Source organism: Heterodontus francisci, unplaced genomic scaffold (assembly GCF_036365525.1).
Source record: "Heterodontus francisci isolate sHetFra1 unplaced genomic scaffold, sHetFra1.hap1 HAP1_SCAFFOLD_221, whole genome shotgun sequence".
NCBI classification, from domain to species: Eukaryota; Metazoa; Chordata; class Chondrichthyes; order Heterodontiformes; family Heterodontidae; genus Heterodontus; species Heterodontus francisci.
Genome location: NW_027141485.1, coordinates 595234 through 622077, shown reverse-complemented (window position 1 = coordinate 622077; position 26844 = coordinate 595234). Strand labels below are relative to the sequence as shown.

General features: G+C 48.1%; 1 protein-coding gene across 1 annotated transcript; it reads right to left on the bottom strand.

The window, feature by feature from the left end:
* On the bottom strand, positions 1-26353 carry LOC137363829 (histone H2B-like). Its single transcript, XM_068027387.1, has 3 exons — positions 26115-26353; positions 7533-7623; positions 1-345 (listed from the first exon to the last, which is right to left on the bottom strand). The coding sequence occupies exons 1-3, from the start codon at positions 26351-26353 to the stop codon at positions 1-3; spliced, it is 675 nt and encodes a 224-aa protein (XP_067883488.1).
* Between the last annotated feature and the right edge of the window lie 491 nt (positions 26354-26844).

The following is a 26844-nucleotide window of genomic DNA, read 5'->3' as shown; positions in this document are numbered from 1 at the left end:
TTACTTGGAGCTGGTGTACTTGGTCACCGCCTTTGTCCCTTCAGACACGGCGTGCTTGGCCAGCTCCCTGGGCAGCAGCAGGCGCACGGCGGTCTGGATCTCCCGGGAGCTGATGGTGCTGCGCTTGTTGTAATGGGCCAGGCGGGAAGCCTCACCCGCGATGCGCTCGAAAATATCGTTCACAAACGAGTTCATGATGCTCATGGCCTTGGAGGAGATGCCGGTGTCGGGGTGAACCTGCTTCATCACTTTGTAGATGTAGATGGAGTAACTCTCCTTCCTCGACTTTCTCCGCTTCTTGCCGCCCTTTGCTGACGGTTTACTCACAGTTTTCTTGGCGCCCTTCTTAGCAGCTGCTTTCTTCTTCTCCTCAACCATCTTCAGATTCAATTTCAGACACAGAAATAAACCAAACCCCTTCTGAGTGCGGATTAAATAGACAATCCCACAGCTCTATGCTAATGAGGGATGGGGGGAAAGTAAAGATTGTGATTGGGTGATTGGGAGTGATGTCATAAAGGTTTTTTACTGTAATTCTCTAATTGGTGTTTTTCCCCATCCAATCAGAATAAATATTTGCAACCAGTCACAAACACCCTTCCTGCAATCAGGAAGGATATTTCACAAAGATTCTCCGGACCCAGTTGATATTGAAAGAGCCGCTCCCTGTGTACAGCTCCCTGGAAATGTCCTGGCTGTTGGTGGTAGGACACTAATTGATGATTCAGTGTCGTTGTGTCTCTGCTATTGCATGTGAATGTGCAATTAATTCCACTGCTTTTAGTCTGTGGTACTGTGTTTGCACATGTTATGTAATTCGGTAGCTCTCGGTATCTGGTTTTGTATGGATTCCTTCTCTATCTGTCAGACTCTGGTACTGTGTTTGAGTATGACATCCATTCTGTATCTGTCGGTCTCTGGGATGGTACGTGAATTTGGGACTTACTCTGAATCTGTCAGTGGTTCTGTATGTGTGGAATTCAAGCTATCTGTGTCAGCATCTCACAATATGTAGCAGTTCACGATTTATTTGTCAGTCTCTGGTAATTTTGGCAGTTACTGAATCTGCCAGTGGTACTGTAGGAGTGTTTGTGATTGATTTTGTATGTGTCAGTCTTTGCTACTACATCGGAGTGTGGGATTAATTTTGTATCTCTCAGCCTCTGGTAGTGTGAGAGATTGTGGAATGAATTAATCAGCAGTCAGTGGTGCTCTATGTGAATGTGGAAATCATTCTGTAACTCCGTCTCATATTGTCATGTGCGAGTGGGAATCACATGTATCTTTTAATACCTAGTGGTGTGTGTGAGCATGGGATTCATCCTGTACTTGTCGGTGGTACTGTATGCATCTGTGGGATTGATTCTGTACCTTTCAGTCACTGGTATTGTGTATGAAAGTGAGATGAATTCTAGATCTGCCACACACTGGTTGTGTGTGTGTGTGTGTGTGTGTACGCGTGTGTGTAAGAATATAATAAGATACGAAATAGGAGCAGAAATAGGCCATTTGACCCACCAAGCCTGCTCTGCCATTCGATAAGATCATGGCTCTTCTGATTGTGACCTTAATTTCACCTTCCTGCCTGCACCCATAACCATTGATTCCCAACCATTGATTCCCATGTAGATCAAAAATTTGTCTAACAGAGCCTTGATTCAATGACTCAGCCTCCACAGTCCTCTGGGGAACAGAATTCCAAAGATGAACAACCCTCTGAGAAAAGAAATTCCTCTTGATCTCCTTCTTGAATGGAAGACCACTTAGCTTGAAACTCTCGCCCCTACATTCCCCCACAAGGAGAAACATCCTCTCAGCATCTACCTGTCCAGCCCACTGAGAATCTTATAGGTTTCAATAAGATCACCTCTCAATCTTCTAACTACAGTGGGTATAGGCCCAACCTGCTCAACATTGTCTCATAAGGCAATCCTTCATCACAGAAATCAGCCTAGTGAACCTTCTCTGAATTGATTCCAATGCAAGTATATCCCTCCTTAAGTAAGGAGACCAAAAGTGTATGGAGTCCTTTAGTTGGGTTGTCACTAATGCCCTAGACAGTTATAGTAAAACTTCCCTACTTTTATACTCCATTCCCCTTGCTAAAAATGCCAACATTCCATTTTCCTTCCTAATTACTTGCTATACCTTCATGCTAACTTTTTGTAATTCGTGTACCTGGACACCCAGATCCCTTGGTGCAGCAGCATTCTGCAGTCTCTCTCTCTATGTAAGTAATATTCTGTTTTTCTATTCTTCCTGTCAAATTAGACAACCTCACATGTTCCCACATTATACTCCAGCTGCCAAATTTTTGCCCATTGACTTAACCTATCTATATCTCTTTGCAGACACTTTATCCTCCTCATAACTTGCTTTCCTATCGATCTTTGTCACATCCATAAATTTGGCAACAATACACTTGATCGCTTCATGTAAGTTATTAATATAGACCATACATAGTTGAGGCACCAGCACTGATCACTGTGCCACTCCATTAGTTACAGATTGCCAAAATGAAAATGCCCAATTTATCCCCACTCTCTGTTTCCTGTGAGTTAGCTAATCCTAGATCCATGTGTGTATAGTCCTCAGTTTGTATCTGTCAGCATCGAGTGCTCCATGTGAGTTTTGGACTCTTTCTCAATCTCTCAGTGCTACTATTTGTGTGTTAGATTGCTTTAGATGACTCAGGCTGAGGAATTGTGAGTGAGTGCAGTCATCAACCGATGCCTTTCAGCACCTGGCACTGAGCATGTGTTTCAGCATCACTCTCCATCTGGCAGTGTCTGGTACTCTGTATGAGTATGGGATTCATTATATAATCTTCTGTCCCTGGGACTGTTTGCAAGTCTGGATTCATTCTACATAAAATGTCAGCACAGCAACAGGCCACTGATGTGGTCGGTTTTAAGCAGACAATACGTTTGAGGTTTTGCCGAGTATTAAATATCTGTCACTGTGAACACAATAGTGAAAGATAATGTATCCTACAATCTAATACCGGATTGGTGTGCAAGTGTAACTCAGAATGTACGAAGCAATTTGATCAGTGCCATTCAGTCGGACAGTGATAATTTTGGACTTGCATGTAAAATGAGCTCAGTCTGGAACTGTACAGTATCTTCCATCTGACACTATATGTGGTTTTTGGACTGGTAGAAAACTTATAGCTCACTAGAGAAATCAAATTTATATTGTATCTTTTAGTTCCACAATCCAGATAAGTTTTAAACTGGAATATGAGTTTGTATCTCAGGTTATACTGTTTTTCATAATCTCTCAATCTGATTATGCAGTTGAGATATGGACTAGTGTCCAAGTGTGGGTGATGCAGTGGTTAGCACCGCAGCCTCACAGCTCCAGTGACCCGGGTTCAGTTCTGGGTACTGCCTGTGTGGAGTTTGCAAGTTCTCCCTGTGACCGCGTGGGTTTCCACCGAGTGCTCCGGTTTCCTCCCACAGCCAAAGACTTGCAGGTTGATCAGTAAATTGGCCATTGTAAATTTCCCCTAGTGTAGGTAGGTGGTAGGAGAATGGTGGGGATGTGGTAGGGAGTATGGGATTAATGTAGGGTTAATATAAATGGGTGGTTGTTGGTCGGCACAGACCCGGTGGGCCGATAGGCCTGTTTCAATGCTGTATCTATAAATAAAAATAAATACATTATGGGAATTAATACTGCAACTTCTAAACTCATAACGTGTAAATATTTAGCTGGTATTTAACCTGAATCTCAGAGTACATTATTGAGGTTAATTCTGTAACTTTGAAACGGGAACCACGTGCCAGTTCTATATGTATTTAAATTGTAGCTGAGGTTAGTCATAGAGTCAGAGTTATACAGCATAGAAACAGGCCCTTCAGCCCATCGTGTCCATGTCAGCCATCAAGGACCTATCTATTCTAATCCTATTTTCTAGCACTTGGCCTGTAGCCTTGTATGCTATGGCATTTCAAGTGCTTATCTAAATTATTCTTAAATGTTGTGAGGGTTCCTCCCTCTACCGCCCCTTCAAGCAGTGTGTTCCAGATTCCAACCACTCTCTGGGAGAAAAGGTTTTTCCTCAATTCCCCGCTCAACCTCTTGCCCCTTACCTTAAATCCATGCCCCCTGGTTATTGACACCTCTGCTAAGGGAAAAAAAGTTTCTTCCTATCTACCGTATCTATGCCACTCATAATTTTTTATACCTCAATCAAGTCCCCCCTCGGCCTTCTCTGTTCTAAGGAAAACAACCATGGTCTATCCAGTCTCTCTTCACAGCTGAAATGTTCCAGCTCAGGCAACATCCTGGTGAATCTCCACTGCAACCTCTCCAGTGCAATCACATCCTTCCAATAGTGTGGCGACCAGAACTGTACACAGTACTCCAGCTGTGGCCGAACCAGCATTTTATACAACTCCATCATAATCTCCCTGCTCTTATATTCTATGCCTCGGCTAATAAAGGCAACTATCCCATATGTCTTCCTAACCACCTTTTCCACCTGTGCTGCTGCCTTCGGTGTTCAATGGGCAAGTATACCAATGTCCCTCTGTACTTCCTGTGGTCCTTTCATCTATTGCATATTCTCTTGCCTTGTTAGTCCTCCCAAAATGCATCACCTCACACTTCTCAGAATTGAATTTTATCTCCCACTGCTCTGCCCACCTTACCAACCCATCTATATCATCCGTAATCTAAGGCTTTCCTCCTCACTATTTACGACACCCACCAATTTTCATGTCATCTGCGAACTTACTGATCATATCACCTATATTCACATCTAAATCATTAATGTACACTGCAAACAGCAAGGGTCCCTGCACCAATCCCTGTGGTACACCACTGGTCACAGGCTTTCAATCGCAAAAACAACCCTCGACCATCACCCTCTGCCTCCTGCCAATAAGCCAATTTTGGATCCAATTTGCCAAATTGGCCTGGATCCCATGGACTCTTACCTTCTTGTCCAATCTCCCATGTGGGACCTTATCAAAAGCCTTACTGAAGTCCATGTAGACTACATCAACTGCTTTAACCTCATCTACATGCCTAATCACCACCTCACAAAATTCAATCAAATTTGTTAGACACGATCTCCCCCTGACAAAGCCATACTGACTATCCCTGATTGATCCCTGCCTCTCCAAGTGGAGATTAATCCTGTCCCTCAGAATTTTTTCCAATAGTTTTCTTACCACTGATGTTAGACTCACTGGCCTGTAATTACCTGGTTTATCCCTGCTACCCTTCTTGAATAATGGTACCACATTCACTGTCCTCCAGTCCTCTGGCACCTCTCCTGTGGCCAGAGAGGATTTGAAAATTTGTGTCAGAGACCATGCAATCTCCTCCCTTGCCACACATAGCAGCCTGGAATACATCTCATCTGGGCCTGATGATTTATCCACTTTTGAGCCCGCTAAAACCGCTAACACCTCCTCCCTTTCAATGCTAATTTGTTCACGTATATCACAATCCCCCTCCCTGATCTCTACACCAACACTGTCCTTCTCCATAGTGAACACAGACGAAAAGTAACCAACCAAAACCTCGCTTACATCCTCCGGCTCCACATACAGATTGCCACGTTGGTCCCTAATGGGCCCTACTCTTTCCCTGGTTATCGTCTTGCCCTTAATATACTTATAAAATGCCTTGGGATTTTCCTTTATCTTGCCCACCAGTGTTTTTCCATGCCCCCTCTTCGCTCTCTTAATTACTTTTTTTTTAATGTACCCCCCCACCTGCACTTTCTATACTCCTCTGGGGCCTTTGCTGTTTTCAGCCCTCTGAATCTGCCATAAGCCTTTTTTTTTCCTTATTCAATCCTCGATATCCCTTGACATTCAGGGTTCCCTAAACTTGTTGGTCCTACCCTTCATCTTTACGGGAACATGTGGGCCCTGAACTCTCACTATCTCCTTTATAAATGACTCCCACTGGTCTGATGTCGACTTTCCTAGAAGTAGCTGCTCCCAGTCCACTTTGGCCAGATCCTGTTTTATCATATTGAAATTGACCTTCCCCCAAAACAGTACCTTTATTTCCAGTTCATTTTTGTCCTTTTCCATAACTGCCTTAAATCTTAGAGTTCTGGTCACTATCCATGAAATGCTCCTCCACTGACACTTCTACCACTTGTTCGGCTTCATTCCCCGAGATTAGGTCCAGTACCACTTTCTCTTGCAGGACTCTCTACGTGCTTGCTCAAAAAGCTCTCCCGAATGCATTTTCAGAATTCCACCCCCTTTAACCTTTTGCACTACGACTATCCCAGTTAATATTGGGGAAGTTGAAATTGCCTCTTATTACCCTATTATTTTTACACCCCTCTTAGATTTGCCTACATATCTGCTCCTCTATCTCTCCCTGACTGTTTGGAGGCCTGTAGTACACTCCCAGCCAAGTGCTTGCCCCCTTTTTGTTTTTAAGTTCTAACCATATGGCCTCATTTAAAGAACCTTTTAATATATCATCCTTCCTTACTGTAGAAAATGATTCCTTGGTCAATAGTGCAATGCCACCTCCTCTTTAACATTCCCCTCGCCCTCCCCCTCGCCCTCGCCCCCACTCCAGTCCTTGTCACACCTGAAGATTCTATACCCTGGAATATTGAGCTGTCAGTCCTGCCCTTCCCTCAACCATGTTTCTGTGATAGCAATATCATATTGCCATGTTTTAATCAACGCCCTCAATTCATCTTCGGAGTTCTGAAGAGTTTATTTAGAGTTACAGCAGTGAAACAGGCCCTTCGGCCCACCGAGTCTGTGCCGACCATTAACCACCCATCCATACTAATCCTACACTAATTCCATATTCCTACCACATCCCCACCTGTCCCTACATTTCCCTACCACATACCTATACTAGGGGCAATTTATAATGGCCAATTTTACCTATCAACCTGCAAGTCTTTGGCATGTGGGAGGAAACCGGAGCACCCGGAGAAAACCCACGCAGACACAGGGAGAACTTGCAAACTCCACACAGGCAGCACCCAGAATTGAACCCGGGTCGCTGGAGCTGTGAGGCTGCGGTGCTAACCACTGTGCTGCCCCAAATGCCCTGAAATGGTAACTCTGCTTCTCTCTCCACAGATGCTGCCAGACCTGCTGAGTATTTTGAGCATTTCTTGTTTTTATCCCTCAATTCATCTGCCTTACTTGTAAGACGCCTTGCGTTAAAATAGATGAAATCCAGCCTTGCATTATTCGCTTGCAATATTGTGGGATTGACACAGTGATAATTTGATAGTGAGAGAGAATTTGGACTGGGAATTATGAATCTACCTGTCAGTGGTACTGAGTTGGGGTGACATGGAAACAACGTCTGTCTCTCCTGCTCTGTTGGATAGATGGATTGAAAATGTGTCTCTGGAACGATTTCTGCTGTCTGAGACTGTGGAACTGATGACCTGTCTGTGTCTCTGCGCTGTGTGTGTGACAATGTACGTACTGTGTGTGAGAAGGAGCTGGTGGTTGGGCTTTGTCTGTGAATGGCTCTGTGGTGTAGTAGACAGCACGTCACTGTTATATTAAATATACGTCACCATCCAGTTGGTGAAACCCTCCATTCTTTAACCATTGCACTGCCCCATGACAGGTAGATGGGGGAGGGGAGCGCAGGCGCAGATTTCTGCAAGAATTCACCAAACAGAAACATCAAAAAGTTCCAGCACAGAATTAGGCCATTTGGCCCATCGTATCCACACCAATGCAAAGGCAGCAATCCAGTCTAATCCCATAGTTTGTTATTGGACAGTGGGATGTGGGGAGTTACACAAAGAGAATCTATTATAGGCACCAGGTGAGAAGTGTGAAGGACACATTTTAAACAGTGGCTGTTTGGTTTCGCTTGAACGGTTAGACCATGGGAGCGGGAACTGGAAATCTGACCTGTGTAAAAGTCCCTGTTCCGTCGGTCAGTCCTATTCATGGCCCAGTGGATTGTTTCTGGATGTCATTTACTTGTTGTAAAATGGCCAAAGCCCCTGGTATGCAGTCGCTGGGGGCTGCAGGACTGCAGTGGAATCAGACACTGACTCTGTTTGTGTTGCTGGGTTTCCTTTGTGATTGTTCATAATGATAATTAATTGAAAAATTGTTTTGGTCACTTTTGTATCTTCTACCACATCTCTTCCTGAATTATAATAAATACATTTCCTTTCTACAGGCAAATACTTGATGGAAGCAGAATAAATGTCGTGATTCCTCGACACAAGAGGAAGTGCAGCCAACTCCTCACACACAGTAAGTACAGTATCACTCACAGAGAGCAGAGACATCAGTTCCACAATCACCGACAGCAAACGTAGTCAGACCGGCACTGATCCCAAGTTCCAGACACATTTATTCAATCCAACAGTCACACAGCGCAGGACAGACTGAGGTTGGTTCCATTTCACCCCAACTCTGTCCCAGGTAGATACATCAATCTCCGCACAAAATCACACCCACTATCAGATTGCAAGGCACTGTGTCATTCTCACAAGAGTGCAGCCTGAACTACAAATTCTATGTCAGATGGGAAAGACAAACAGGACCTGATAGTAAAGTACAGAATTAATCTCAATAATGTGAGATTGCAGACTGAGCTGCATGTTACACACTACTCCACAAAACTCATAAATGGTAAAAATGGAAGACATAGTCTTCCATTACTGCAAACTGAGCACAAGTAGGAGGAGGATCAGGCCATTCAGCCCCTCAAGCCTGGCCCGCCATTCAATAAGATCATGGCTGATCTCTCCCATGCCTCAACTCCTCTTTTGGGCCTGCTCCGCTTAACCCTCCACTCCCTGAGATTTCAAAAATCTATCTACCACCTCCTTAAATACATTTCGTGACCTAGCCTCCACAACTCTCTGAGGTAGAGAATTCCAGAGATTCACCACCCTCAGAGAAAAAAATTCATACACATCTCAGTTTTAAATGTGTGCCCCCTTATTCTGTAACAATGTCCCCTAGTTCGAGATTCCCCCACCAGTGGAAATATATTCTCAACATCTACCCTGTCAAGCCCCCTTAGAATCTTATTTGTTTCATTAAGATCACCTCTCATTCTGTTCTTGATAAGACATCCCCTGCATTCCAGGAATCAGCCTAGTGAACCTTTTCTGAACTGCCTCCAATGCTTGGATATCCTTCCTTAAATACAGTGACCAAAACTGTACGCAGTACTCCACGTGTGGCCTCACCAACACCCTGTACAGTTGTAATAAGACTTTCCTATTTTTAAACTCTCACCCCTGAGCAATAAAGGCCAAAATTCCATTTGCCTTCCTAATTATTTGCTACACCTGCATGCTAACTTTTTGTGTTTCCTGCACAAGAACACCCAGATCCCTCTGAACTGCATTTTGAATTTTGTAGTTTTTCTCCATCTAAATAATAATCTGCCTTTTTATTCTTCCTGCCAAAGTGGATTACCTCACACTTTCCCACATTGAACTCCATCTGCCAAGTTTTTGCCCACTCACTTAACATATCCCTTTACAGTTTCTTTGTGTCCTCATCACAACATGCCTTTCCATCTATTTTTGTATCGTCAGCAAATTTGGATACTCTACAATCTGTCCCTTCCTCCAGGTCATTAATATAGATAGTAAATAGTTGAGGCCCTAGGACTGATCCTTGTGGCACCCCACTAAATACGGCTTTCCAACCTGAAAAAGACCAATTAATCCCGACACTCTGCCTTCTGTGTGTTAGCCAATCCTCAATCCATGCTAACACATTACCCCCAATACCCTGAGCTCCTATTTTGTGCAATAACCTTTTATGTGGCGCCTTCTGAAAATCCAAATACACTACATCTACTGGTTCCCCTTTATCCACTCTGCTTGTTATATCCTCAAAGAGCTCTAACAAGTTTGTCAAACATGATTTCCCTTTCATAAAACCATGTTGACTCTGTTTGATTGCATTCTGTTTTTCTAAATGTCCTGCTATTTCTTCCTCAATAATGGACTCTAGCATTTTTCCAATGACAGATGTTAAGCTAACTGGTCTATAGTTTCCTGCCTTCTGTCTCCCTCCTTTCTTGAATAAGGGCGTCGCATTAGCGGTTTTCCAATCCGCTGGCACCCTACGGAATCCAGTGAATTTTGGTATATTATGACCAATGCCCCTACTATCTCTGCAGCCACTTCTTTTAAAACCCTTGGATGGAGGCCATCAGGTCTTGGCGACTTGTCTGTCTTTAGTCCCATCAGTTTGTCCAGCACCTTTTCCCTCGTGATAGAGATTGTTACAAGTTCCTCCCTCCCATTTACACCTTGCTCATCTATTATTGTTGGGATGTTTATAGTGTCTTCCACCGTGAAGACCGATGCAAAATATTGGCTTAAATTATCTGCCATTCCCCTGTTCCATGTTATTTATTCCCCAGTCTCATCCTCTAAGGGTCCCACATGTACTTTAGCTACTCTCTTCCTTTTTATGTTCAAGGATATTCGATATTCCGGAAGAATAGGGAGAAAGGAAAAGGAGGTGGGGTAGCTTTGTTATTAAAGGAAGGGATCAGTGCAGTTGTGAGGAATGATATCGGTGTAATAGATGGTGATGTAGAATCAGTTTGGGTGAAAATAAGGAATAGCAAGGGAAAGAAATCACGCATTGGAGTGGTCTATAGGCCCCCGAGCTCTTGCTGTTTGTTTTTATATTTCTTGCCAATTTACTCTCAATCAATTTTCTCTCTTTATTCATTTTTTAAGTCATGCACTGCTGGTTTCTAAAAAATTCCCATTCCTCTGGCCTAGCACTAGCTTTTGCTGCTTTGTATGCCTTTGCTTTTGATTTGATACTCTCCTTAACTTACTTTGTTATCCTCGGGTGGTTCATCGTTCTCCTCGAGTCCTTCCTTCTGACCGGAATAAATGTTTGCTGAGTGTTATGAAATATCTGCTTAAAAGTCTGCCACTGCTCATCGACTGACTTCCCCCGTAGTCTATTTTCCCAGCCTGCTTTAGACAACTCATTCTTCCTACCTCTGTAATTGCCCTTGTTCAAGTTGAAGACACTGGTTTGAGACCCCAGTTGCTCACCCTCAAACTGAATTTGAAATTCGACCATGTTATGATCACTTCCCCCCAGAGGATCCTTAACTACGAGATATCTTATTAATCCTACCTCATTACACATTACCAAGTCTAAAATAGCCTGTTCCCGGGTAGGTTCTGCAATGTATTGTTCTAAGTAACAATCCCTGATGCATTCTACATATTCATCTTCCATGCTACCCTTGCCAATTTGATTTGTCCAGTCTATATGAAGATTAAAATCACCCACGATAATTGCAGTGTTCTTCTTACACGCCTCCATTATTTCCTGATTAATATTTTGTCCTACAGAGGCACAACTCCTCAGGGGCCAATAGACCATTCCCATCCGTAATTTCTTCCTTTTGCTATTCCTTATTTCCACCCAAACTGATTCTACATTACCATCTATTACACCTATATCATTCCTCACAACTGCACTGATCCCTTCCTTTAACAAAGCTACCCCACCTCCTTTTCCTTTCTGCCTATTCTTCCGGAACGTCGAATATCCTTGAACATTGAGATTCCAGTCCTGGTCATCCTGCAACCACGTCTCAGTGATAGCTATCAAATCATATTCATTTATTTCTCTCTGTGCCGTCAGCTCATCTATCTTGTTACAAATGCGATGTGCATTCAGATAAAGAGCCTGAAGCGTTGACTTATTCCCATTTTTACCTATTCTAGTTCTAATGTCTACTGTACTCTTATGCTTGTATTCTCTGTTCCTACCGGTCACACTCTGATTAATGTATGCCCCTTCACGACCCTGCACCTCTGTTCTCTCGTTACTTTTCAACTTTATAAACTTCCCTTCAACAGAACCCTCCACCCCACTATTTAGTTTAAAGCCTTATCTACAAGCCTAGTTGTACGATTCGCCAGGACACTGGTCCCAGCATGGTTCAGGTGCAGCCCATCCCAATGGAACAGCTCTCTCTTTCTCCAGTACTGGTGCCAGTGTCCCATGAATTGGAACTCATTTCTCCCACACCAATCTTTGAGCCACGCATTTACCTCTCTAATCTTATTTACCCTGTGCCAATTTGCACGTGGCTCAGATAGTAATCCGGAGATTATTACCTTTGTGGTTCTGCTTTTTAATTTAGCCTCAAGCTGCTCATAGTCCCTCAGCAGAACCTCTTTCCTAGTCCGACCTATGTTGTTGGTATCTATGTGGATCACAACAACTGGATCCTTTCCTTCCCACTCCAAATTCCTCTCTCGCCCGGAAAAGATGTCCTTAACCTTGGCACCAGGTAGGCAACACAATCTTCGGGACTCTCTATATCTTTGCTGTGGATAACAGTATCTATTGCCCTAACTATGCTATCCCCTATGACTACAATATTTCTCTTTTCTCCCCCCACTTGAATGGCGCTCTGAACCAGGGTGGTCAGTTCACTCATCCTCCCTGCAGCCTGTGCCCTTATCCACATTGGAAGCAAAAATCTCGTACCTATTGGATAAGGGCACTGGCTGAGGCTCCTGCAAAGCTAAATTCTGGATCACCATACCTGCCTCACTCGCAGTCACACCCTCCTGTCCCTGAACATGGTCCAAATTGGATGTAATTAATCTAAGGGGTGTGACTGTCTCCTGAAACAGTGTCCAGGTAACTTTCGCCCTCCCTGATGCGTCGCAGTGTCCACAGCTCGGACTCCAGCTCATCAACTCTGAGCCAAAGTTCCTCAATCAGCTAACACTTGCTGAAGATGTGGTCACCGTGGATTGCATCGGCGTCCACCAGCTCCCACATACTACAGCTGTAACACATCGCCTGCCCAGCCATCTCTATTCTATTTAATTAATTAATTTGGATTGCAGTATTTAAAAAAAAACATTTAATTGTAATCTTAACCTGTAATGACATCTCCTGATTTAAATCACTTGGCCAAAACAAAACAGACATGGAAGAAATACCCACCAATCACTTACCGGCTCTCCTGTGATGTCACACTTCGATTATTGCTGGTCAAGCAGGTCCACAGAACTGAACAGAGCTCTTGCCACCGACACTGTCACTGCTTCTGGTCTCGGGCCTCGGCTCACTGCTCCTTATACCCCAGCTCCTCTCGCCACCGACACTGTCACTGCTTCTGGTCTCGGGCCTCGGCTCACTGCTCTTTGTACCCCAGCTCCTCTCGCCACCGACACTGTCACTGCTTCTGGTCTCGGGCCTCGGCTCACTGCTCTTTATACCCCAGCTCCTCTCGCCACCGACACTGTCACTGCTTCTGGTCTCGGGCCTCGGCTCACTGCTCTTTATACCCCAGCTCCTCTCGCCACCGACACTGTCACTGCTTCTGGTCTCGGGCCTCGGCTCACTGCTCTTTATACCCCAGCTCCTCTCGCCACCGACACTGTCACTGCTTCTGGTCTCGGGCCTCGGCTCAGTGCTCTTTATACCCCAGCTCCTCTCGCCACCGACACTGTCACTGCTTCTGGTCTCGGGCCTCGGCTCATTGCTCTTTATACCCCAGCGCCTCTCGCCACCGACACTGTCACTGCTTCTGGTCTCGGGCATCGGCTCACTGCTCTTTATACCCCAGCTCCTCTCGCCACCGACACTGTCACTGCTTCTCGTCTCAGGCCTCGGCTCACTGCTCTTTATACCCCGGCTCCTCTCGCCACCGACACTGTCACTGCTTCTGGTCTCGGGCCTCGGCTCACTGCTCTTTATACCCCAGCTCCTCTCGCCACCGACACTGTCACTGCTTCTGGTCTCGGGCCTCAGCTCACCGCTCTTTATATCCAGGCTCCTCTCGCCACCGACACTGTCACTGCTTCTGGTCTCGGGCCTCGGCTCACCGCTCTTTATACCCCAGCTCCTCTCGCCACCGACACTGTCACTGCTTCTGGTCTCGGGCCTCGGCTCACCGCTCTTTATACCCCGGCTCCTCTCGCCACAGACACTGTCACTGCTTCTGGTCTCGGGCCTCGGCTCACTGCTCTTTATACCCCAGTTCCTCTCGCCACCGACACTGTCACTGCTTCTGGTCTCGGGCCTCAGCTCACTGCTCTTTATATCCAGGCTCCTCTCGCCACCGACACTGTCACTGCTTCTGGTCTCGGGCCTCGGCTCACCGCTCTTTATACCCCAGCTCCTCTCGCCACCGACACTGTCACTGCTTCTGGTTTCGGGCCTCGGCTCACCGCTCTTTATACCCCAGCTCCTCTCGCCACCGACACCGTCACTGCTTCTGGTCTCGGGCCTCGGCTCACTGCTCTTTATACCCCAGCTCCTCTCGCCACCGACACTGTCACTGCTTCTGGTCTCAGGCCTCGGCTCACTGCTCTTTATACCCCGGCTCCTCTCGCCACCGACACTGTCACTGCTTCTGGTCTCGGGCCTCGGCTCACTGCTCTTTATACCCCAGCTCCTCTCGCCACCGACACTGTCACTGCTTCTGGTCTCGGGCCTCAGCTCACCGCTCTTTATCCCCAGGCTCCTCTCGCCACCGACACTGTCACTGCTTCTGGTCTCGGGCCTCGGCTCACTGCTCTTTATACCCCAGCTCCTCTCGCCACCGACACTGTCACTGCTTCTGGTCTCAGGCCTCGGCTCACTGCTCTTTATACCCCGGCTCCTCTCGTCACCGACACTGTCACTGCTTCTGGTCTCGGGCCTCGTCTCACTGCTCTTTATACCCCAGCTCCTCTCGCCACCGACACTGTCACTGCTTCTGGTCTCGGGCCTCAGCTCACCGCTCTTTTTACCCAGGCTCCTCTCGCCACCGACACTGTCACTGCTTCTGGTCTCGGGCCTCGGCTCACCGCTCTTTATACCCCAGCTCCTCTCGCCACCGACACTGTCACTGCTTCTGGTCTCGGGCCTCGGCTCACCGCTCTTTATACCCCGGCTCCTCCCGCCACCGACACTGTCACTGCTTCTGGTCTCGGGCCTCGGCTCACTGCTCTTTATACCCCAGCTCCTCTCGCCACCGACACTGTCACTGCTTCTGGTCTCGGGCCTCGGCTCACTGCTCTTTATACCCCAGCTCCTCTCGCCACGACACTGTCACTGCTTCTGGTCTCAGGCCTCGGCTCACTGCTCTTTATACCCCGGCTCCTCTCGCCACCGACACTGACACTGCTTCTGGTCTCGGGCCTCGGCTCACTGCTCTTTATACCCCAGCTCCTCTCGCCACCGACACTGTCACTGCTTCTCGTCTCGGGCCTCAGCTCGCCGCTCTTTATCCCCAGGCTCCTCTCGCCACCGACACTGTCACTGCTTCTGGTCTCGGGCCTCGGCTCACTGCTCTTTATACCCCAGCTCCTCTCGCCACCGACACTGTCACTGCTTCTGGTCTCGGGCCTCGGCTCACCGCTCTTTATACCCCGGCTCCTCTCGCCACCGACACTGTCACTGCTTCTGGTCTCGGGCCTCGGCTCACTGCTCTTTATACCCCAGCTCCTCTCGCCACCGACACTGTCACTGCTTCTGGTCTCGGGCCTTGGCTCACTGCTCTTTATACCCCAGCTCCTCTCGCCACCGACACTGTCACTGCTTCTGGTCTCGGGCCTCGGCTCACTGCTCTTTGTACCCCAGCTCCTCTCGCCACCGACACTGTCACTGCTTCTGGTCTCGGGCCTCGGCTCACTGCTCTTTATACCCCAGCTCCTCTCGCCACCGACACTGTCACTGCTTCTGGTCTCGGGCCTCGGCTCACTGCTCTTTATACCCCAGCTCCCCTCGCCACCGACACTGTCACTGCTTCTGGTCTCGGGCCTCGGCTCACTGCTCTTTATACCCCAGCTCCTCTCGCCACCGACACTGTCACTGCTTCTGGTCTCGGGCCTCGGCTCACTGCTCTTTATACCCCAGCTCCTCTCGCCACCGACACTGTCACTGCTTCTGGTCTCGGGCCTCGGCTCACTGCTCTTTATACCCCAGCGCCTCTCGCCACCGACACTGTCACTGCTTCTGGTCTCGGGCCTCGGCTCACTGCTCTTTATACCCCAGCTCCTCTCGCCACCGACACTGTCACTGCTTCTGGTCTCAGGCCTCGGCTCACTGCTCTTTATACCCCGGCTCCTCTTGCCACCGACACTGTCACTGCTTCTGGTCTCGGGCCTCGGCTCACTGCTCTTTATACCCCAGCTCCTCTCGCCACCGACACTGTCACTGCTTCTGGTCCCGGGCCTCAGCTCACCGCTCTTTATATCCAGGCTCCTCTCGCCACCGACACTGTCACTGCTTCTGGTCTCGGGCCTCGGCTCACCGCTCTTTATACCCCAGCTCCTCTCGCCACCGACACTGTCACTGCTTCTGGTCTCGGGCCTCGGCTCACCCCTCTTTATACCCCGGCTCCTCTCGCCACCGACACTGTCACTGCTTCTGGTCTCGGGCCTCGGCTCACTGCTCTTTATACCCCGGCTCCTCTCGCCACCGACACTGTCACTGCTTCTGGTCTCGGGCCTCGGCTCACTGCTCTTTATACCCCAGCTCCTCTCGCCACCGACACTGTCACTGCTTCTGGTCTCGGGCCTCGGCTCACCGCTCTTTATCCCCAGGCTCCTCTCGCCACCGACACTGTCACTGCTTCTGGTCTCGGGCCTCGGCTCACTGCTCTTTATACCCCAGCTCCTCTCGCCACGACACTGTCACTGCTTCTCGTCTCAGGCCTCGGCTCACTGCTCTTTATACCCCGGCTCCTCTCGTCACCGACGCTGTCACTGCTTCTGGTCTCGGGCCTCGGCTCACTGCTCTTTATACCCCAGCTCCTCTCGCCACCGACACTGTCACTGCTTCTCGCCTCGGGCCTCAGCTCGCCGCTCTTTATCCCCAGGCTCCTCTCGCCACCGACACTGTCACTGCTTCTGGTCTCGGGCCTCGGCTCACCGCTCTTTATACCCCAGCTCCTCTCGCCACCGACACTGTCACTGCTTCTGGTCTCGGGCCTCGGCTCACCGCTCTTTATACCCCGGCTCCTCTCGCCACCGACACTGTCACTGCTTCTGGTCTCGCGCCTCGGCTCACTGCTCTTTATACCCCAGCTCCTCTCGCCACCGACACTGTCACTGCTTCTGGTCTCGGGCCTCGGCTCACTGCTCTTTATACCCCAGCTCCTCTCGCCACCGACACTGTCACTGCTTCTGGTCTCGGGCCTCGGCTCACTGCTCTTTGTACCCCAGCTCCTCTCGCCACCGACACTGTCACTGCTTCTGGTCTCGGGCCTCGGCTCACTGCTCTTTATACCCCAGCTCCTCTCGCCACCGACACTGTCACTGCTTCTGGTCTCGGGCCTTGGCTCACTGCTCTTTATACCCCAGCTCCTCTCGCCACCGGCACTGTCACTGCTTCTGGTCTCGGGCCTCGGCTCACTGCTCTTTATACCCCAGCTCCTCTCGCCACCGACACTGTCACTGCTTCTGGTCTCGGGCCTCGGCTCACTGCTCTTTATACCCCAGCTCCTCTCGCCACCGACACTGTCACTGCTTCTGGTCTCGGGCCTCGGCTCACTGCTCTTTATACCCCAGCGCCTCTCGCCACCGACACTGTCACTGCTTCTGGTCTCGGGCCTCGGCTCACTGCTCTTTATACCCCAGCTCCTCTCGCCACCGACACTGTCACTGCTTCTGGTCTCAGGCCTCGGCTCACTGCTCTTTATACCCCGGCTCCTCTTGCCACCGACACTGTCACTGCTTCTGGTCTCGGGCCTCGGCTCACTGCTCTTTATACCCCAGCTCCTCTCGCCACCGACACTGTCACTGCTTCTGGTCTCGGGCCTCAGCTCACCGCTCTTTATATCCAGGCTCCTCTCGCCACCGACACTGTCACTGCTTCTGGTCTCGGGCCTCGGCTCACCGCTCTTTATACCCCAGCTCCTCTCGCCACCGACACTGTCACTGCTTCTGGTCTCGGGCCTCGGCTCACCGCTCTTTATACCCCGGCTCCTCTCGCCACCGACACTGTCACTGCTTCTGGTCTCGGGCCTCGGCTCACTGCTCTTTATACCCCAGCTCCTCTCGCCACCGACACTGTCACTGCTTCTGGTCTCAGGCCTCGGCTCACTGCTCTTTATACCCCAGCTCCTCTCGCCACCGACACTGTCACTGCTTCTGGTCTCGGGCCTCGGCTCACTGCTCTTTATACCCCAGCTCCTCTCGCCACCGACACTGTCACTGCTTCTGGTCTCGGGCCTCGGCTCACCGCTCTTTATCCCCAGGCTCCTCTCGCCACCGACACTGTCACTGCTTCTGGTCTCGGGCCTCGGCTCACTGCTCCTTATACCCCAGCTCCTCTCGCCACGACACTGTCACTGCTTCTCGTCTCAGGCCTCGGCTCACTGCTCTTTATACCCCGGCTCCTCTCGTCACCGACACTGTCACTGCTTCTGGTCTCGGGCCTCGGCTCACTGCTCTTTATACCCCAGCTCCTCTCGCCACTGACACTGTCACTGCTTCTGGTCTCGGGCCTCAGCTCACCGCTCTTTTTACCCAGGCTCCTATCGCCACCGACACTGTCACTGCTTCTGGTCTCGGGCCTCGGCTCACCGCTCTTTATACCCCAGCTCCTCTCGCCACCGACACTGTCACTGCTTCTCGTCTCGGGCCTCGGCTCACCGCTCTTTATACCCCGGCTCCTCTCGCCACCGACACTGTCACTGCTTCTGGTCTCGGGCCTCGGCTCACTGCTCTTTATACCCCAGCTCCTCTCGCCACCGACACTGTCACTGCTTCTGGTCTCGGGCCTCGGCTCACTGCTCTTTATACCCCAGCTCCTCTCGCCACGACACTGTCACTGCTTCTGGTCTCAGGCCTCGGCTCACTGCTCTTTATACCCGGGCTCCTCTCGCCACCGACACTGTCACTGCTTCTGGTCTCGGGCCTCGGCTCACTGCTCTTTATACCCCAGCTCCTCTCGCCACCGACACTGTCACTGCTTCTGGTCTCGGGCCTCAGCTCGCCGCTCTTTATACCCAGGCTCCTCTCGCCACCGACACTGTCACTGCTTCTGGTCTCGGGCCTCGGCTCACCGCTCTTTATACCCCAGCTCCTCTCGCCACCGACACTGTCACTGCTTCTGGTCTCGGGCCTCGGCTCACCACTCTTTATACCCCGGCTCCTCTCGCCACCGACACTGTCACTGCTTCTGGTCTCGGGCCTCAGCTCACTGCTCTTTATACCCCAGCTCCTCTCGCCACCGACACTGTCACTGCTTCTGGTCTCGGGCCTCGGCTCACTGCTCTTTATACCCCGCCTATCACCTGACCTTACATACCGGGACATAAAACATATCGTAAGATGAAAGGACACAGACCTGAAACCTTTATTGTGTTTCACTCTCCACATTTGCTGCCTGAAGGCCTGAGTATTTGCAGCACTTTTGTTTTTTTTTTCAAATTTCCAGCAGCTGCAGTATTTTGCTTTTGTTTTAGGGTTAAAGCAACACTGCATTGTGAGGTGAGAGTGACTGCCTTTGACATCAAGGCAGCCTTTGTCCGTGTATGGTACCATGGAGCCCAAGCAAAACTAGAGTAAATGGGAATCAGGAGTAAAACTCTCCGCTGGTTGGAGTCAGACCTAACATAAAGGAAGATGGCTATGGTTGTTCATGTCAATCATCTCAGTCACAGGACATTACTGCTGGAGTTCCTCAGGCTAGTGTTCTAGGCCCAACCATCTTCAGCTGCTTCATCAATGACCTTCCCTCCATCACAAGGCCAGAAGTGGCGATATTCACAATGTTCTGCACCATTCGTGACTCCTCAGATAGCCCATGATCAGATGCAGCAAGACCTGGTCAACATCCAGGCTTGGGCTGATGAGTGGCAGTAACATTCATGCCACATAAGTGCCAGGCAATGACCATCTCAAACAAGAGAGAATCTAATCATCTCTCCTTGATGATCAATGGCATTACCATCACTGAATCCACCACCATCAACATCCTGGAGGTTACCATTGACCAGAAACTGAACTGGACCAGCCACATAAATGCTGTGGCGACAACAGCAGGTCAGAGGCTAGGAACTCTGTGGCGAATAACTCACCTCCTGTCTCCCCACATCTGTCCACCATTTACAAGGCACAAGTCAGGAGTGTGATGCAATACTCTCCACTTGTCTGGATAAGTGCAGCTCCAACAACACTCAAGTAGCCTGTTTGATTGCCCCCATCCGCCACCTTCAACATTCATCACCGATGCACAGTGGCAGCAGTGTGTACCATCTACAAGTTGCACTGCAGCAACTCACCAACGCTCCTTCGACAGCACCTTCCAAACCCGCAACCTCTACTACCTAAAAGGACAAGGGTAGCAGATGCATGGGAACACCAAGTTCCCCTGCAAGCCACAAACCATCCTGACTTGGAACTATATCGCCATTCCTTCATTGTCGCTGGGTAAAAATCCTGGAACTCCCTTCCAAACAGCACTGTTGGTGTTCCGACATCTCAAGGACTGCAGCGGCTCAAGAAGGCAGCTCACTACCACTTTGTTTAGGGCAATTTGGAATGGGCAATGAATGCTGGCATAGCCAGTGATGCCTACATCCCATGAACAAATGAAGAAAGTGAGGAAATAATGAACGGCTTTTATAAAGTACAAGGAGGCATGTTTACTTTTGTGGTGAAACAAGAGCCAAAAATATAAAATCGCCATTCATAAAACCAATGAGGAATTCATGAAATATGTATTTATTTAGTGAATGGTTAGAAGCTGGGATTTGCTATCACAGGGAGAGGTTGAGGCAAATAGTATCGATGCAGGGAAGGTGGAACAAGTGTCTGGGGAGAAAGGAATTGAGAGATATACATATCGGACTTTATTTATCTTTCATTCATATGAAGCAAGATGGTTGGAAATATATGTAGAGCATAGAGCAGTTGGAACAATCCCAGTGCAGTGTTTTGTCTGGATGGATAAACTGCATTTATTTTAATGCAAGAAGCCTTACAGGTAAGGCAGATGAACTCAGAGCATGGATCGGTACATGGGATTGTGATATTATAGCTATTACGGAATTGTAGTTGAGGGATGGGCAGGACTGGCAGCTCAATTTTCCGGGGTACCGATCCTTCCGGTGTGACAGAGGTGGAGGTAAGAGACGAGGGGGAGTTGCACTATTGATTAGGGAAGACATCACGGCAGTACTTAGAGAGGATATCCCGGGGTGAATGTCCAGTGAGGCCAAATGGGTAGAACTTAGAAATAATAAAAGGGTGATCCCTTTGATGGGATTATACTATAGACCCCCCAATAGTCAGAGGGAAGTGGAGGAGCATATAGGTAGGGAAATCACAGATAGGTGTAGGAATTATAGGGTTGTAATAGTAGGTGATTTTAACTTCCCTCATATTGACTGGGACTGCCTTCGTGCTAAGGGATCAGATGGTAAGAATGTTTTAAATGTGTCCAGGATAGTTTTCTGAAGCAGTATGTGGATGGCCCGACTAGAGAAGGGGCTACACTCGACCTCCTCTTAGGAAATGAGGATGGGCAGGTGGTTGATGTGTCAGTGGGGGAGCACTTTGGGACCAGTGAACATAATTCTATTAGCTTCAAGATAGTTATGGAAAAGGATAGGACTGGTCCTCAGGTTGAAGTCCTAAATTGGGGGAAGGCTAATTTTGATGGCATCAGACAGGAATTCTCAAAAGTTGAATGGGAGAGGTTGTTTACAGGTAAAGGGACGTCTGGCAAGTGGGAGGCTTTTAAAAGTGAGATCGGAAGAGTTCAGGGCCAGCATGTTCCTGTTAGATGGAAGGGCAAGGCTGGCAAGTTTAGGGAACCTTGGTTGACGAGGGATATTGAGGGTCTGGTCAGGACAAAGAAGGAGGCACATGTCAGGTATAGGCAGCTGGGATCGAGTGAGTCCCTCGAGGAGCATAGGGGATGTAGGACTACACGTAAGAAGGAAATAGGAAATTAGGAGGGTCGCCACATGACCAGAAGGACGTGGAGGCTTTGGAGAGGGTATAGAAGAGGTTTACCAGGATGTTGCCTGGTCTGGAGGGCATCAGCTATGAGGAGAGGTTGGATAAACTCATTGTTTTCACTGGAACGACGGAGGTGGAGGGGCGACATGATAGAGGTTTTCAAAGTTATAAGCGGCATGGACAGAGTGGATAGTCAGAAGCTCTTTCCCAGGGTGGAAGAGTCAGTTACTAGGGGACATAGGTTTAAGGTGATAGGGGCAAAGTTTAGAGGGGATGTGCGAGGCAAGTTCTTTACACAGAGGTTGGTGAGTGCCTGGAACTTGCTGCCGGGGGAAGTGGTGGAAGCAGGTACGATAGCGACGTTTAAGAGGCATCTTGACAAATACATGAATAGGAAGGGAATAGAGGGATACGGTCCCCGCAAGTGCAGAAGGTTTTAGTTTAGGCAGGCATCAAGATCGGCGCAGGCTTGGAGGTCCGAATGGCCTGTTACTGTGCTGTACTTTTCTTTGTTCTTTGAAAAGGGGCCATGAGATTTCCCTGGCAGATAATATAAAGGAGAATCCTAAAAGATTCTATAAGTATATTAAGAGTAAGAGGGTAGCTAGGGAGACAGTAGGTCCCCTTAAGGATCAGTGTGGCAATCTATGTGTGGAGCCACAGGAAATGGGCGAGGTCTTAAATGAATATTTTTCGTCCGTATTTACCGTGGAGAAGGTCATGGAATCTAGTGAGTTCAAGGGAGGGAACAGCAATATCCTGGAGCATATCAACATTACAAAGGAGGTGGTGTTGGAGGTTTTGAAGTGCATTAAGGTGGATAAATCCTCAGGGTCTGACCAGGTGTATCCTAGGATGCTATGGGAAGCAAGGGAGGAGATTGCTGAGGCCCTGACAGAGATTTTTGTATCATCGTTAGCCACGGGTGAGGTACCGGAAGACTGGAGGATAGCTGATGTTGTGCCTTTATTTAAGAAGGGCAGCAGGGATAAGCCAGGGAACTGCAGGCCGATGAGCCTTACATCAGTGGAGGGAAAGTTATTGAAAGGGATTCTGAGAGACAGGATTTATATGCATTTGGAAAGGCATGGTCTGATTAGGGATAGTCAGCATGGCTTTGTGCGTGGGAAATCATGTCTAATGAATTTGATTGAGTTTCTCGAGGAGGTGACCAAGAGGATTGATGAGGGCAGAGCGATGGACGTTTTCTACATGGACTTTAGCAAGGCCTTTAGCAAGGCCCCGTAAGGTAGGCTGGTCCGGAAGGTTCGAACACATGGGATCCAGGGTAAGCTAGCAAATTGGATACAAAATTGGCTTGGTGATTGGAGGCAGAAGGTGGTAGTGGAGGGTTGTTTTTCCGATCGGAGGCCGGTGACCAGTGGTGTGCCGCAGGGGTCGGTGCTTTGCCCTCTGTTTGTCATATATATTAATGACTTAGATGTGAATGTTGGGGGCATGATTAGTAAGTTTGCAGATGACACCAAAATTGGTGGTATAGTGGACAGTGAAGAAGGTTGTCTAAGGTTACAACAGGATATAGATAAACTGGGAAAGTGGGCAAGGGATTGGCAAATGGAATTTAACGCAGACAAGTGTGAAGTGATGCATTTTGGGAAGTTAAACCAGGGCAGGACATATATAGTGAATGGCAGGGCCTTGGGGAGTGTTGTTGAGCAGAGAGACCTTGGGGTGCAAGTACATAGTTCCCTGAAAGTAGCAACACCGGTAGACAGGATGGTGAAGAAGGCATATGGCATGCTTGACTTCATCGGCTGAGGCATTGAGTACAAGAGTTGGGACAACATGTTACAGTTGTACATAACGTTGGTTAGGCTGCATTTGGAGTACGGTGTGCAGTTCTGGTCGCCACACGACAGGAAAGATGTGATTAAGCTAGAGAGGGTGCAGAAAAGATTCACAAGGATGTTGCCTGGTTTGGAGGGCTTGAGTTATAAAGAGAGATTGGATAGGCTGGGTCTGTTTTCCGTGGAGCGAAGGAGTCTGAGAGGGGACATGATAGAGGTATATAAAATTATGAGGCATAGGTGGGTGGACAGCCAGAGTCTGTTTCCCATGGAAGGGGTGACTAAAACTAGACGGCATAGATTTAACGTGAGAGGGAGGAGGTTTAAAGAGGATCAAAGGGGTAGATTTTTCACACAAAGAGTAGTGGGTATCTGGAATGAGCTGCCTGAGGTGGTGGTGGAGGCAGGAACAGTAGCAACATTTAAGAGGCATCCGGACAGGTACTTGAATGAGCAAGGCATAGAGGGATATGGAATTAATGCAGGCAGGTGTGATTAGTATGGATGGGCATTGTGGTTGGCATGGACGCGGTGGGCTAAAGGGCCTGTTTCTATGCCGTATGACTCTATGACTCTATGGATCTGCCCAGAACACTTGTGATGCAGGAGCTGGGAGCTTCAGTACTTCGGTGGAGGCAGATACTGACACTGGTCTACATTTGTGGCTGTTATTAATGATTATTCATTGAGAAATTTAATTCATCTGATATTTTGCACCGCATCTGTTCTTGAGTTATAAGATATACTTTTTCTTCATGCAGGCAGATACTTGAAGGAATTGTGATGGTTCCTGCACTTGAGGCACAAGGAACTGTGCAGCCAGCTCCTCTCTCACACAGTAGGTACATTATCACTCAGAGTACAGAGGCACAGACAGTTCATCAGGTCCCTAGTCTCGGACTGCAGAAGTAGTCAGGCTCACATTGATCCCAAGTTCCAGAGGCACATTTTCAATCCAACAATCAAACAAAGCAGGAGAGAAAGAGGTTGTTTCCATTTCACCCCAATTCAGTCCCATTGACAGTCAGATACCTCAATCCCAGGTCAAAATCACACCCACTAGCAGATTGAAATGCAATGTGTCAGTCTAAATATAATGCAGACTTAGCTAGCAATTAAATATCAGATAGAATTGGCCCACGGTACTGATTGAATGGCACAGAATCTGACCTAATGATGTAGCCTGATATTTAAATTAAATACCATACCCAAAGCTCACACCCATGATAAAGGATGTTTAAATATCCCCATAGTGTACCTTGAGTGACATACAAGTCCAACATTTTTTACAATGAAAGCTTCAAAGGTGCTGAAAGATACTGTAACCTGAGACACAAATTAGATACCAGTTCAGAACTCACCCACACCGTGAAATTGAAAGATGCAGTATAAATTCCAATAGTGCAGATTGATCTAAACATTGCCAATCCAAAAATCACATACAGTATTAGATTGAGCAAAACTGATATGAAGTGTAAACTGTGATATAAATTAGATGCCTGTACAGAACTCATCCAGACTGCGGAATTGAAAAATACAAAGACAGAGATACACATTACTTACCAGTCAAAAAATTCATACATTATCAGAGTGAAACAGATTATCAATTCCATTTGTGTATACTGAAATCCACATTACAAACCAGTAAAAAATCTCAGAGGTATGGTGATTTTGTGGTTACTTTACAGGACGAGTAATCCAGAAGTCTCCACGAATGGTCCAAAGACATGAGTTCAAATTCCACTAAAGCAGCTGGGTAATTTATAGAATCATAGAAAGTTGAAGGCACAGAAAGAGGCCACTTGGCCCATTGTGTCTGTGCCAGATGAAAAACATTCTACCCATTCGAATCCCACCTTCCAACATTTGGTCCGCAGCCCTGCAGATTATGGCATTTGAGGTGCATATCCAGACTCCTTTTGAATGAGTTGAAGGTTTCTGTCTCAACTCCCCTTTCAGGCAGTGAGTTCCAGACCCTCACCACCCTCTGGTTGAAAAAACATTTCCTCTCCTCTCCTGTAACCTTTCTACCAATCACTTTAAATCTATGCCCCTAGTCACTGATCTCTCTGCTCAGGTGAATAGACCCTTCACCTCAACTCTATCCAGACCCCTCAAAATTTTGTACATTTCAGTCTTCTCTGTACCAAGGAGAACAGCCCCAGCCTATCCAATCTTTCCTCATAGCTGCATTTTTCCAGTCCCGGCAACATCCTCGTAAATCTCCTCTGTACCCTCTCTAGTGCAATTACATCCTTTCTGTAATGAGATGATCACAACTGCACACAGTACTCATGTTATGGCCTGACTAATGATTTATACAGTTACAGCACAACCTCCCTGCTCTTATATTCTATACCTCGGCTCATAAAGAAAAGGATTCCACATACCTTCTGACCACATTATCGACCTGTCCTGCTACCTTCAGGGATCTGTGGACATTTACTCCAAGGTCCCTCACTTTCTCTACACCTATCAGCATTTTCTTATTAATCGTGTCTTCCTTTGCCTTGTTTGAACTCCCCAAATGCTTCACCACACACTTCTCCAGGTTGAATTCCATTTGCCATTTTTCTGCCCACCTGACCAGACCATCAATATCTTTCTGCAGCCGACAGCTATCCTCCATGCTATTTACCAGATGGCCAATCTTTGTGTCATCTGCAAATTTCTTGGATCGTGACCCGCACGTTTACGTCCATGTAGACTACATCAACTGCACGACCCTCGTCTATCTTCCTAGTTACTTCTTCAAAAAATTCAATCAAGTTGGTCAGACAGGATCTTCCCATAACAAATCCATGCTGACTATGCTTGATTTATCTGTGCCTTTCTAAGTGACAGTTTATCCTGTCGCTCTGAATGGTTTCCAATAATTTGCCCACTACTGAGGTTAGTCTGGCTGGCCTGTAATTATTCGGTCTGTTCCTCACTCCCTTTTTAAACAGATGTACAACGTTAGCAGTTCTCCAAAACCACACCTGTATCCAGTGAGGACTGGAAAATGATGGTCAGACCTTCTGCTGTTTCCTCTCTTTGTTCTTTTAACAGCCTGGGGTACTTTTCATCCTGCCCTGGTGATTTATCAACTTTCAAATACACTAATCCTATTAATATGTC

Excerpts from the sequence above, each read along its gene's own strand:
- LOC137363829 (XM_068027387.1), bottom strand. The coding sequence starts at position 26,353 with ATGGAGGATAGCTGTCGGCTGCAGAAAGATATTGATGGTCTGGTCAGG. Across the intron at positions 7,624-26,114 it reads GTCGATAATGTGGTCAGAAG|AAATCTGCGCCTGCGCTCCC; the intron begins GTATGTGGAATC and ends GAATTCTTGCAG. Across the intron at positions 346-7,532 it reads TTCACCAACTGGATGGTGAC|AAGGGCGCCAAGAAAACTGT; the intron begins GTATATTTAATA and ends GCAGCTGCTAAG.